Source organism: Pinus tabuliformis, chromosome J, assembly GCF_031772625.1.
Source record: "Pinus tabuliformis cultivar Carrire ecotype Pingquan chromosome J, CPIR1, whole genome shotgun sequence".
Taxonomy (NCBI): Eukaryota; Viridiplantae; Streptophyta; class Pinopsida; order Pinales; family Pinaceae; genus Pinus; species Pinus tabuliformis.
This window is the reverse complement of record NC_142295.1, coordinates 1,331,142,491-1,331,155,758: the sequence shown is the minus strand read 5'-3', so window position 1 is coordinate 1,331,155,758 and position 13,268 is coordinate 1,331,142,491. Positions and strand designations below refer to the sequence as shown.

At 40.1% G+C, this 13,268-nt stretch overlaps 1 protein-coding gene across 1 annotated transcript in view; it reads left to right on the top strand.

Annotated features, from left to right (window-relative positions):
• Positions 1-9,957, top strand: part of LOC149232250 (pentatricopeptide repeat-containing protein At2g33680-like) — a 90,982-nt gene extending 81,025 nt beyond the window's left edge. Inside the window, exons 2-3 of the mRNA XM_089381862.1 lie at positions 9,546-9,667; positions 9,811-9,957. Of these exons, the coding sequence (XP_089237988.1) occupies positions 9,546-9,667; positions 9,811-9,957 (269 nt within the window). The remainder of the gene's footprint in view (positions 1-9,545; positions 9,668-9,810) is intronic.
• Positions 9,958-13,268: the final 3,311 nt, after the last annotated feature.

Sequence of the window (13,268 nt, the reverse complement as noted above, 5' to 3'; positions counted from 1 at the left end):
ATCAGAGCAGTAGTTAGATTGTTAGTTAAAGTTTTCAATCTGAGTATGGGAATGCCTACCTCAGCGATGATATCATCTTATATATGTATTTTGTGTTGAATATTTGCAGGTTCTGACCGGGCCCTCCGCAAGATACTCCTTGAAATGATAAAGTACTTCACCCTTCCTAGATCATATAAAACCCTAATCTACTACAGGCTTCGCAATTTAGGGGGAAATCTGTTACACTAAAAAATGTCACCATGACTATTTGCAGTTAGTATGGCTCCATCCACTGTCATACTATCCTCCTTGGTAAAGTCTCATGCCTCTGCTCTTCATGTCAAACTTCAAGAAAAAGAGAAAAGTCATTTAAAGTCAATTATCTCTGGTACGCAGTTTCTCTTAGCCTTACCTGCGTGTACGCAACCCAAGTTCACAATACCTGCGTATTTGTACGCTCTGTATGTAAAGGGGTGGGTGCGTACCCCTGTAAAGGTCAAAAGGCACGAGTTTCATCTTAAAAAAGTTACTTGTGGTCATTTCTAGAGTCTTCTAGAAGCTTGTTTGACGTGTATGAAGCGCCTCCAGATGGTTCATGTATCCCTACCAAAGAGGAACTTATCCCATCAAGAGGGGAGCTATCCCATCCAAAGAGGGGCTTATCCCATTGATGGTGGACTTGAATAACTTCCTCTAGAGCACTATAAATACAAGCATTGGGCCAAAGGGAGAGAGGTTAAAAGCTGAACATTCCTAAGGGTAGATGCTGCTGGAATTAGGACTTCCCTGTAGAAGCTTGTGAGGAGAGATTACCATCTTTGCTTGTTTCCATTGGGAGGTGGGTGAGCTAATCAGAGTAAAGGAGAACTCTTGTGGACCCTGGAAGGAGCTTGCGTAACACCAAGGCTCAGGTTGTAATGGTTCCTTTTGTTACCTTTTAATACAAATTAGTCCATTCTTCTCAACAATTTGTTATTTATGAGTTGTTTCATATACTCCTTGGTCTATATGTTAAATATGTTTTATTTTATGTGATATTCAGGTGCTATTTAATCATTTGATTGTTAGTGAATGCAGGTTTCAAAGGGAAGGAGGAGCTCATGCGGATCAACGAAGCTGGACTACTACAACAACGTTGGGTTACAGGTAGGATCTAAACACTTGATTTCTCATATTGTAAAAGCATATTTAGAGAAGGATTGCTCTTATTTGTCTTGTTTGTCACTAGAAAGTCTTAGGCTTCTAGGGAGGTCGGTTGTGTCCGCACTAATGACTCATTCCGTGTGACATTGAACACACAACCAAATATGTGCTATGCAGTTAACTAGCTTAGTCAAGTGATGGTTAGGCCTACCAAGCTGTATTGGAAGACAAAAAAGAATGTGTTGAGATACCTCAGGGGCACTTCTCAATATGGATTATCATACAGACTGATAGAAGGAGTGAAGCTTCAAGGCTTCACTGATGTAGATTAGGCAGGGAGTCCATATAACAGGAAGAGAACATCAAGATGGATCTTCAATATTGGTTCAGCTACAGTTTCTTGGTATAGCAGGAAACAAAGATTGGTTGCAATCAGTTCGGAAAAGGCAGAGTACATGGATGCGAGTCAAGCAGCATGTGAGGCCATCTGGATGAGGAAGATATTGGTTGGTTTGTTTGGTCAGAAAATGGAGTCAACTATGATTTATTGTGATAATCAGAGTTGTATCAAAATCTTTGAAAATCCAGTTTTTCATGATCGGTCCAAGCATATTGATATCTGATATCATCATCTCAGAGATTGTGTATTGAGGCAAATTATGTTGTTAGAGTATATTCCCATGGAGGAGCAATATGTTGACATATTGACAAAGGCATTTTCAAGATGTAAATTCGAGTTTCATAGAGAGGATCAGGGTAGCTGATAATCCCTTTCTTATTGAGAGGGAGTGTTGAGAAATGGCAACAAGAAATTCCAATTTAATTTTTCCTTGAATTCAACTGAGAATTAAAATCTAATTCTATTCTCATAGCAACTTGTACATATTTAATTAAGTTTAATTAACTTAATTAGCTTAGTAAATTCGAGTTGGAAGTCTTTCTAAAGTCATGTATATGTTCTCCCTATATTATAGGGGTACAAGATGAGTTAAGTATGAGTTGTAATTATTTAACTCAGTTTACTGAGTTAAGTCTAGTTACATTAGTTCCAAATTGTTTGAGGAACTAATAGCGAGTTAACAGTTAGTTGGTGTACTAATGCATTAACTAGTGCTACTCCAGTCAACTAAAGATTCCCTCTTCAGAAACTCATGCATGTCGATTCTGAGAAAGACCCAGTTAAGACTAGAGTGCAGAGACAATGTACTATCAGTTGTATGATTTACTAAGTTGTATAGATCATGCATGCAATCAAGAATTGTAACCTTGAAGGGATTGCATAGTTTTGGATGCACTAGCCTCCCATTAATATGGGTTGATCAACCATAGGAATTGTGCAAGAAAATATGGACTTGGAGAGCTGCAGAATTGGTTAAGTGTTGGCCAAGATTTTTCTTGTGAGTTGGAGATTGATTTTACTAAGTGTTGGGATTGTTCTTGAGAGAACAAGCATTATATTATCATATTGTATTTCTGATATATGCAATACAGATAGTGGGGTTTTGAGTTGTGGATTTCCCCAAATACTTATTATGTTATGTGTATTTGATTATCTTCCTCTTGTCGATTATTGTTTTCATTGATCTATTGGCTTCCGTTGGTTGATAGTAGAAGTAGTTTCTTGTCTCTTGCTTTAGTACATTGCATGAGCTTGTGAATCTACAAGATTTTCTACACCTTCTCATAAATAGCTTTGTGTAAATACTTTCCTTTGATTGGACGACTTTCGAAAGCAATGGGTCTTTCTTTTTGCATTAAAACAACACCGATTCCATTTCCTGAGGCATCACATTCCATAATAAAGGCTTTTGTGGAGCCTGGCATAGTTAAGACCATTGCTTGGCACATTGCCTCTTTAAGATGTTCAAAGGCCTTCAGTGCTTTTGGAGTCCAAGAAAATGCATCTTTCTTCAGTGATGTTGTTAGAGGTGCTACTATTCTCCCATAATTATTAACAAACTTGCGATAATACCCTGTCAACCTGAGAAATCCTCGCAGATGCTTTATGGATGTGGGGACTTTCCATTCCTTAATGGCTTTAATTTTCTAGGGTCTACCTTAACACCTTCATGAGATACAATATGACCCAAATATTCCACCTCTTATACTCCAAAGAAAAATTTGGAGGTTTTTGCATATAATTGTTTCTCCTCCAATATTTTGAGCACTTTGTCAACATGTTGAACATGATCCTTCCAAGACTTTTTGTAGATTAGTGTATCATCAGAAATTACTAACACAAATTTTCTAAGGAAGGGTTTGAAAATGGTATTCATCAAATCTTGAAATGTAGAAGGTCCATAGGTAAAGCCAAAAGGAATGACCAAAAATTCATAATGATCCTCATGAGTTCTAAATGTTGTTTTTAGAATGTCTTCATTCTTCATTCTGATTTGATGATATCTTGAACGAAGGTCCAAATTGGTGAAGTAAATTACTCCATGCAATTCATCTAATAATTCATCAATGACAAGAATGGGAATTTATCTTTAATAGTGAGCTTATTGAGCTCCCTACAACCCAGACACATGCGCCATGATCCATTATTCTTGTGCACCAATACTACTGGAGCAGAGAAAGAACTTTGACTAGGTTGAATTATACCAACCACTAGCATTTCTGCAACCATATGTTCAATTTCACTCTTTTGGGCATAAAGATATTTGTAAGGATTGATGTTTGGAGGAACACTTCCTGGAATCAAATGAATAGCATGATCATGATCATGAATAGGTGGGAGACCTTTGGGAGTCTCAAATACCTTGGAATGATTGTCCAAGACATTTTCGAGATCTGGAGAAATAGATTATTTCGGTGTGGGAACCTCTAACGAACATAATTTTGCAATTACGCCTCATTGTTCTTTCTTTAGAAGATGTCATGTCATTAAATATGATTATATTTCCCAGTTTCCCTACAATACCCCTTAATTCAAATTCGTTTCCTTCCCCCAAAAAAAAAAATCAAGAAAAGTTCTTGAAAATTAAAAGTTATTGTACCCAAATATTGTAGCCATTGGACTCCTAATACAACATCAATACCACCCATCAGAATGGAAATCATTGGACTATTCAACACATATTCTACCATCGATAGCTTGATATTATGCCACTTTCCAAAGAAATTTATGGTTCCTCCATTTTCAACCACCACTTGACACTTTGGTGCTAGACATAGGAAGAAATTCAATTCGTTGGCTATCTTACAATGAATAAAATTATGGGTATTGCCTGAATCAATCAAAACTATTACCTTTTTCTTCTTGATATGTCCTTATATCTTGATAGTTTGAGGAGTGCTAATTCCAGCCAATGCATTACGAGATATCATCAAATTCATTTCTTCTTTCTATAGGGTTTGTTCCTAGTGTGTATCAACTTCATTTTATGTTTCTTGTTCCTTTTATTTTTCCACTTCACAATCTATGTAAAATAATTTATTCCCAGCAAAATTATGACCTTTAGTGTATTTTATATCACAATTGTAACAAAGAATTTTTTCTATTTTATATTTCAATTGTTGTGGTGTCAAAATTGTAGGTTGTAGAAGGCTAAGAGCAACAACACTTCCATATTTATAGTTGTGAGTGGTACACTTCCTTGTTGCCATAATTTTGCTTTCAATTTTTCTTTCCAACCTGAATGCCTTCTCCAATGAATCAGGTTCCCAAATGTGAACCTCATGTTGGATGTAATCCTTTAAAGTGACTATGAACACATAAATCCTATGCTCTTCTAGAATATATTTTACCCTTATATTCAATTTTGGGGCAAAATCCCAAGTTTTGGGGTAGAAAGCCCAAGATATTGTGATGTAAAGTGTAAAGTCTCTACAAGTTGTGGTCACGAAGCGCGTAGATAGTAAGTGTCATAAAGGGATTTTCCCTTCTTTTATGTAAGTTGTGTCGGCTTTAGTAGATCTACCCATGGTCCGTGAACCATGGGATTGTATAAAAAGGAGAGTTTTAGAGAGTCTAAGGCAGTTAAGTTAAGTTCATAGTTGATGATATTGATGTAATGGGTCATTAAGAAGTGAAGAGCAAAGAGTCTTAGAGTTGGAGATAGGCTCTGCATCCGTGTGCGCAAAGGCCTAGAGTAGAGTCTGCAGTTGTGTGTGTGGACCCCTACAGTTGAGTGCGTAGGGTAGTATTGATTCTGTAAGCAAATATGAAGCATCAATAAAGAGGTTATTCTAGAAATATCCGTGTTTTTCCCATTTATTTATGTTATGAATGAATGCATTTATGTTATGATGAATATTGGGTTTATGATTTAATACTGTATTGATGCACGATTCTGCATGGTTTACATTGTTTTATGAATGCAATTAATAATATCTATTTACACGAAGAATATCATAATGCATGCTAAAGATATCAGACACTTAAGTTGATATGGGTAATAACAGACTTAGGAATGATTATAGAGGCATGTAAGTGGTTGATTTGCCTATTTAGGGTCCATGAAAGATAGTCGTAGACCTTTGCGAAGGTCTAGAGGCTCGTAAGAGGAAGTTATATCGATAAGCCTCAAGCACTTATCAATCTGTGTGAAGGTAGGTTTAGGGCATAAAACGACATCACAATCATCTCTGGTGCGGAAACTTGGTTCCAGCATCCCCCCCATACTACTTTGGGTGAGACTTCGGTCTGCTTTCCATGGATTGATGCCGAAAGGGCCAGTAGTGTAGGGATTTGTTTGGAAAACTTAACTTTGAACCTGGGTCAGGACCCATAGGTTGGACATGTATTTGTACATAGAGATACACGAAATTTTCTATTGTTCCTTCCCAGTCGAATTATATGAGTGGATCGCTAAACTAGCAGACAGATAGGGAAGGTGGAGGCTTGATGGTCCAATAGTGTGGACCCCGGAGTTAGTGCAAAGATTGGAAGCCTTTGAAGATAAGATCGCATGCGTTATCGATCACTGGATTGATCGTGTCCTCAGAGGGTTTGTCACAAATTCGTGGTCGATACCTCGGTCAGCTACAACGAAGTAGAGCGACACTTCTTTAAGGGACCACGAGGTAAGTATTTAAGATCTTTGAATACTTGTATTAAAATTCTCTTGTGTGAAAATTGGGTTATGAAACTACCTTGATGTTTGGAGCTATGCAAAGCAGAAAATTATTTAGGGATAGAAGGAGAACATGTCCTAAATATAGCCTGCTGATTAAGCCTCCTCTGAGTGACGAAGAAGGCACAACAAAAGCTTCTCCATAGAGAGTTTTCCAGTTAATAAGGCAAGGATTCTTGCAAATACCCCATCCACTCACAGCACCTCCATCTTCACCTCCACTGCATACACCTTCGTCCACATCGCCACCACTATTCAAGGGCTTGGTAAATGAGGACCCATACCAGTTTTGGTTCGTTACGAAGGCTATGTGGCAAGCCCAAAACATTACAAACAATCAGATGAAGAAAACAAAATTGTTTACTACTTTGCAGGAATGCATGCTAATGTGGTACACTAAGTACTGCACTGATAACTCGACAGCTGCGTTGGCAGACATTCAGACTGCATTGAATATGGAATTTAGTAGGCCCAAATCTGAGGTGCAATCAATCTTTGGATTTAAGGAGATCATGATGAAGCCTAGTGAGACGCCCTAGGAGCTAGATCAGAGATTGTAGTGCAGGATCTGTGAAGATAACATGAATCTTATAGATGGGCAGCACCGCAAATGGTTTGTGGCTTTGCTCTTGCCTCATCTAAGGGTTTCTTTATCGCAACAAAAGATTGGGACCCAGACGGAGGCCCTGGAGATTTCGATGAGATTGATGAGACACTAATTCAAGATGCTACTTTGGGAGTTCAATAGATTCATGCAAAGTTGTAGAACCTTTTCCTTGAATTCCAAAATCTGAAGGAGGATAGAGTGACTCGGCCAAAGGTGCATGAAGAATTTTGGTGTTTGAAATGTAAGAGTCAGGGGCATGATAAAGATATTTGCCCTGTCTTTGTGAATTATGTCATAGGAGGAGGGTTGATGCCTTTGAGGCTAGAAGCTCAAGAAGGCATAAGTACAAGGCCCGTGCTCTGGTGTGATATATGTCAAGTAGCTGGAAAACATGCGACAGATAATTTCCACTTGCTGCAAAAATTTGTACAGACACCGCAACAGCTCTTATACAACTTCTGCAAATCAGTAAGTCACAAGGAGTGCAATTGTCGTAGTTATGAGTTAATGATGGAGAGAATTCCCACATATCAAATGTAGACAGAAACTCGACCTCCGAATAAAGGTGTTGGGGGAGCGCGAGGAGGATATCAGGGGCACGAGCGAGGCCAAGGCGGAGGAGGACCTGCACAAGGTCAGGGACAAGTTATTTGCTACAATTGTGGAGGGCCAGGGAACTACGCGGAAGAATGTATGAACCTAACACGCCTTTCATGCTGATACTGTACTCAGTTTGACCAAGCGACAAAAGACTACCCTATATCAATAGCTAAGATGCATGAAAAAGGGACACAACCTCAGTCTCCTACCCAGAACATGTAGATGATGCAAGTTGAACCCCATGAAGAGGATCCTAATGTGAATATTGTGCTGTGAAGTGGAATAAAAACTAGTGAAGATAAGGGAAAGTAGCCTGAAGAAGGTGAATGGGTCCATAAAGCTCTAGAGCAGGAGGTTGGCTTTGATCTAGATGCGCAAAAGAGACCTTCAAGGAAGCAAAGAAAAGCTTCACTGAGGCTTCTACCTCAGGAAGTCAGGATAAGCAGTCTGAAGAAATGGACCCATCCATGCTTACTGCCTTTCTGGAGATCTGTATGAAGTTGCTACGTGATAGCAAGGCCATGAAAGAATTACAAGAGTTGATCAATAAATGCGTTGGTAAAGAAAATAATCCTAAGGAACCGCACGTGATCAAGAAAATTGGTAAGCATAAGGCAAGAACAAGGCATGAGATGAGGCTCACCACGAAAATAAGAGAGTATGAAATGCACCAATTTATTCTAGATCTTGGGTCAGATGCGAATGTTTTGCCGAAAAAAACATGGGAGAGAATGGGGAGACCTATGCTACAATGGTCTCCTATTCAATTGAGTATGGTGAATCAGCAAAAGTTTATCCCCATGGGAAGATTGCAGGGAGTGACAGTAGATATTGAAGGTGCGAGTGCATTGGCTGATTTCGAAGTGATAGAGATTTTCGATGATAGCAATCCCTACCCCACACTCCTTGGGATCGATTGGGTTATTTACATGAATGGGGTGATCAATTTGAAGAAGCAAACAATGTCATTTGAAAGAAAATTGCTCCGCATAGTATTACCTCTAGACCCTGCAAAAGGACCGCGCTATACTGAACCGGTCCGCGATTATGAAAGTGACAATGATTTGGAATAGATTTATAAGATAATGACGCAAGATCAAGATTGGGTGAATATGATAGTAGATGGACGTATTGCATGGGACCACGAAATATCCTACACCTTATATTCAGATGAAGAGTTGGAACACTGGCATAATCGATTGCACGAAGTGTCTACGTCGCGTTGTAACATGATGACTAAATCATTATGTTGTGTATCATCGGAGGTAAGAAGTCTTCCTTATTATGATGGTTTAACTGACATTGATAAATGTTTGGATGCATTTGAAAGAGAAGTGCCAGAGAAGCATCGCTTCCAATCTTGGACTTGGCACTACGCACTATGCCTACAAGATGGTGGGGTACGCATAAAGACAATTTCGATGGATGGTGTGAGTACAAGAGAATGATGAGGGTGCGGTTTAGTTGACCAAAGGTGCAATTCACAGAGAAATATGATGGGAGGAGTGATCCGTGTGATCACTTAGAAAAACGGACTAATGCTTATGGAGCAGAACTGCAACCAAATTGAGTGCATTTGTTCTCTTACACTTTAGATGTAATATCAATGAATTGGTACTTGGATATAGATCTCTACCACAACACAGACGAATGGGATATTTTGTGACAGGGATTCTTGATGAAATTCATCTTTGAGGATGGATTCAAGTGCATTGATGAAGCGCTGCAGGAGGTCAAGACATCGATCTTCAGAATCCCGCATGATCCCTTGGATCTGATTCAACCTGATTGGACCACCCAACCATGCCATGTGTTGGAGTGCTACAATGTGACTGCTGAAGAAGAAGAGGAGGATCCGAGGAACATTAATATCCCGAAGACAAAATTTCACCACTAAGTTGAGGGGCTGCAGATAGAGAACCCAGATATCACTGCGCTGCTGAAAACAAGACAAGTGAACATTGGAACAGAGGCAAGGCCAAAGTTTGCGAAGATAGGGGAATATTGGGATGATGCTATGATGGATAAGGTTGCTGAGTTGCTCCACGAATACCAGGATTTGTTCCCTAAAAAGTTCTTAGACTTGAAGGGGATAATAGGAGATTTAGGAGTGATGAAGATAATGTTGAAACCAGACATGAAACCTGTGAAGAAAAGGCCATATCATCTTAATCCTAAGTACAAAGAAAAGGTCTGCTTGGAGTTGGACAAGGTTTTGGAAGCGGGTATTATTGAACCAATGGAGGAGACTGACTGGGTAGGTCCTATGGTTGTTTAGGAAAAGAAGCAGAAGGATGAGATAATTATCTGTGTAGATCTCAGGAAACTGAATGATGCTTGTGCTCATGATCCATTTCCAACTCTGTTCACAGATGAGGTATTGGATATGTTGGCGGACAGGAAGAAGATTCATTCTGGGTATCATCAGATAAAGATCATGCTGGAAGACAGGAGAAAGACAACCTTCGTGACCAAGTGGGGATGCTTCCATATACTGTAATGCCTTTTGGACTGAAGAATACGCTGGCGATATTTCCCGTGCAGTGATTGCGGCATTCAAAGAATTCATTCATAAGTTTTTGGAGGTATAATTTGACGATTGGACAGTGTTTGAGTTGGTAAAGTTCCATGTAGCTAGTTTGCACTTGATGCTGGATATGTGCCGAAGGTATCAGATTGCTCTAAACTTGAAGAAGTGTTTATTTTTCGTCCCTTTTGGAATCTTGTTGGGTCATTTAGTGTGCAGACAAGGATTAATGGTGTATCCAGCTAAGATCGCAGTTATAATCAATTTGGAGGCAACAAGAAGTGTTAAACAGTTGCACACAACACTGGGTCATACTAGATACTATTGAAAGTTCATCAAGAGATATGCCCAGATTACGCACCGATGGAAAAATTGTTGAAGAAGGATGATACATTCTATTGGAATGAGGAATGTTAGCGGAGCCTGGATGTGTTAAAATCAAAGGTTTTCACTGCGCTGATCCTAGTCTTCCCAGATTGGAATAAGGAATTTCATGTGTATATGGATCGATCATGTATTGCACTAGGAGTAGTACTAACATAGGTTAGTGAAGGAGAACTGAATCACCCGATAGCAGTTGCAAGTAGTAATTTGTCGAAGGATGAAAAGAACTATTCGACGATAGAGTGTGAAGGGTTAGCTATGGTGTATGCACTCCAAAAGTTTAGGCATTACTTGCTAGGCAAACACTTTAAGATGTACACAGACCATTTTGCATTAAAGTACCTAGTCAACAAGCCTGTGTTGGGGGGGGGGGATATGTAGATGCTTGCTGTTGTTTCAGGAGTATGATTTCGAAGCCAATGTGAATTCAAGGTGATTGAATGTAGGACCAGATCATCTGTCACACATTCAAACAAGTGAGGAGCCCACTAATTTGGAGGAAGGACTGCCTGATGCACAACTTTTTGTGGTGCACGTGGCAAACAATCATTTTGCAAACATCATCCACTTCCTGACTACGGGAACAGATCCAGAGGGGTATGCTAGTCAACAGAAGAAGGAAATAGTGGTGCACGTGACAGACTTCTCTATGATTTTAGGTCATTTGTATAAAATGGGATCGAATGAGATACTGGGACACTATGTGCCTGATTTTGGACAAAGCAATATCCTAGATAAAGCTCATGGAGGGGTTGCGGGAGGCCATTATGTAGGAAAGGCAACAATGTAGAAGATATTACGCACTAGGTTGTGGTGACCAACATTGCATAAGGATTCCAAATCATATTGTAGGGTGTGCGATGCATGTCAAAGGATTGGCAGGCCATCATGTAGGGATGAGTTGCCTCTAAATCTGCAAGTGTTATTGCAACCATTTGAGAAATGGGTGATTGATTTTGTAGGACCGATTCAGCCTCTGGGAAAGAAAGCGAGTGAATGGTATATCATCACCGTGATTGAGTATTTTACCAGATGGGTAGAGGCGCAGCCTGTGAAGGATTGTAAAGGCACAATAATAGTGAAGTTCCTATTTGAATATGTGATGACTAGGTTCGGTAGCTCGAAGATTTTGATGAGTGACCACTGTATGCACTTCCTTAATGAAACGATCAGCACGTTGATAGAAGAGTTCCAAGTGTATCATCAAAAGAGCACCTCATATCATCCTCAGGCTAATAGGACAGTGGAAGCATTTAATAAAATATTGGAAAATGCGCTGACAAAGGTTTGCAATGCACAGAGGAATGATTGGGACCTGCGCGTATCAGCGGTGCTATGGGCCTATATAACTACTTGTAAGAAGTTGATTGGAGAGACACCTTTAAGGATGGTCTATGGCATAAAATTTGTGATGCCGATGGAATACATTGTACCTAGTCTATGCATAGTAGCGTTCACATGAATTGCGGACCATGTAGCCTTAAAAAAGAGGCTCGCGTAGCTGAAAAAGCTGGAGGAAGATACATTCTTGGCGGGATTCCATCAACAAGTTTAAAGGAGCATGAAAAGGCATGGCACGATCGGCACATTAAATTGCGCACCTTCAAGGTAAACGATTTAGTTTTATTATATGACAACAAGTTTGACAAATTTCCAGGAAAATTTCAGATGCATTGGCTAGGGTCATATGTGATTAAGGAGATTACCGATGGTGGAGGAGTTCATCTTGTGACATTGAATGGAGATCCATTTCCAGGAAAGGTAAATGGCAGCCAATTAAAGCCATACACTGGGGGTCCAGCCAAATGACTATATGACGATAATACAGTCTTAGTGCTCCAGGCAGCTGCAAGGAGGCGCGGGACCATAAACTACATTGCCTAGGTTGTAGAGTTGTGTGATAAGGGGTCTGCGCGAAATAGAAGGGTGTCACAGTGTCAGCAGACGTGTGAAGGGAGCTATGCTAGAGGATGAGAGACCGCGTAGCATAGCCAGAAAATGACCATTACTATCACTATTCATGATTTGATTGTCAGAAGATGGTTAAGAGGAGTAGGCGGCCAACATTTAAGGCATTTAAGGCTGACATCAAGTGCGAAATATTTGGAAATCTTCCACCAATCTCACATTTATGGATGTATTTTTGGGGGAACGATCGAATTTGAATTCGAAATTGTCTATAAATTATAGATGGTCATCTAGCAAAAAACACTTTGCATTTTGAGAATTTTTGAGTTTTGTTGTTTGTTGAGTGAGCTCTCTTAGAATTTTCTTGCAATCCCTGTGTCTAAGTCCAATCATCACTTCACTAATATCATCATGTATGCCCCTGCTAAGACCACTAGTACTGGGGTTGTTATCGCCTCCGAGGGAGCTACCCCTAAGGTCGTGAGTATGGAGGTTCCCGCAGCAGTGCCTAAGGCACCGAGGTCACCTCGGCTAAAACCTAGACCGCTGAGAGAGGCTCCCAAGCCAAAGAAGGATAAACAGAAGTAGACATTTCTGGTGCGCAAGTCACCAAGGAAACATGTAGCTACACAGGCACAACAGAAACAAAATCCCACTACGTAGGAGAAAGGCAAAGTGGTAGACCTGGAGGTAGATGAGGGCATGGAAGACATAGATGTTGAGGGGGTAGATCCTATTTCGAAGCTGATGGAGTACATCCCTCCACACCAAGGCAAGGTAAAGGTCTCGAAGGACCCAGATGAGGGACAATTCCTCTTGAACACACCCCTACTACCAGAAAAAATCACTTTTGAAGGTCTGTGCTTGGCACGCATCCCACATCTAAAACTTGATGATTGGGATCTGGGAGATGTTGAGTGGTTTACCCACCTAGCCAAGGATACCTTCATGAAGTGAGTTTTCTAAAAGGATTTTGGTGTCACCGCACTGGAGCCAGTGGAATGGATTCGTGTGGTAAATAAGGCAGGGTTGTTGAACC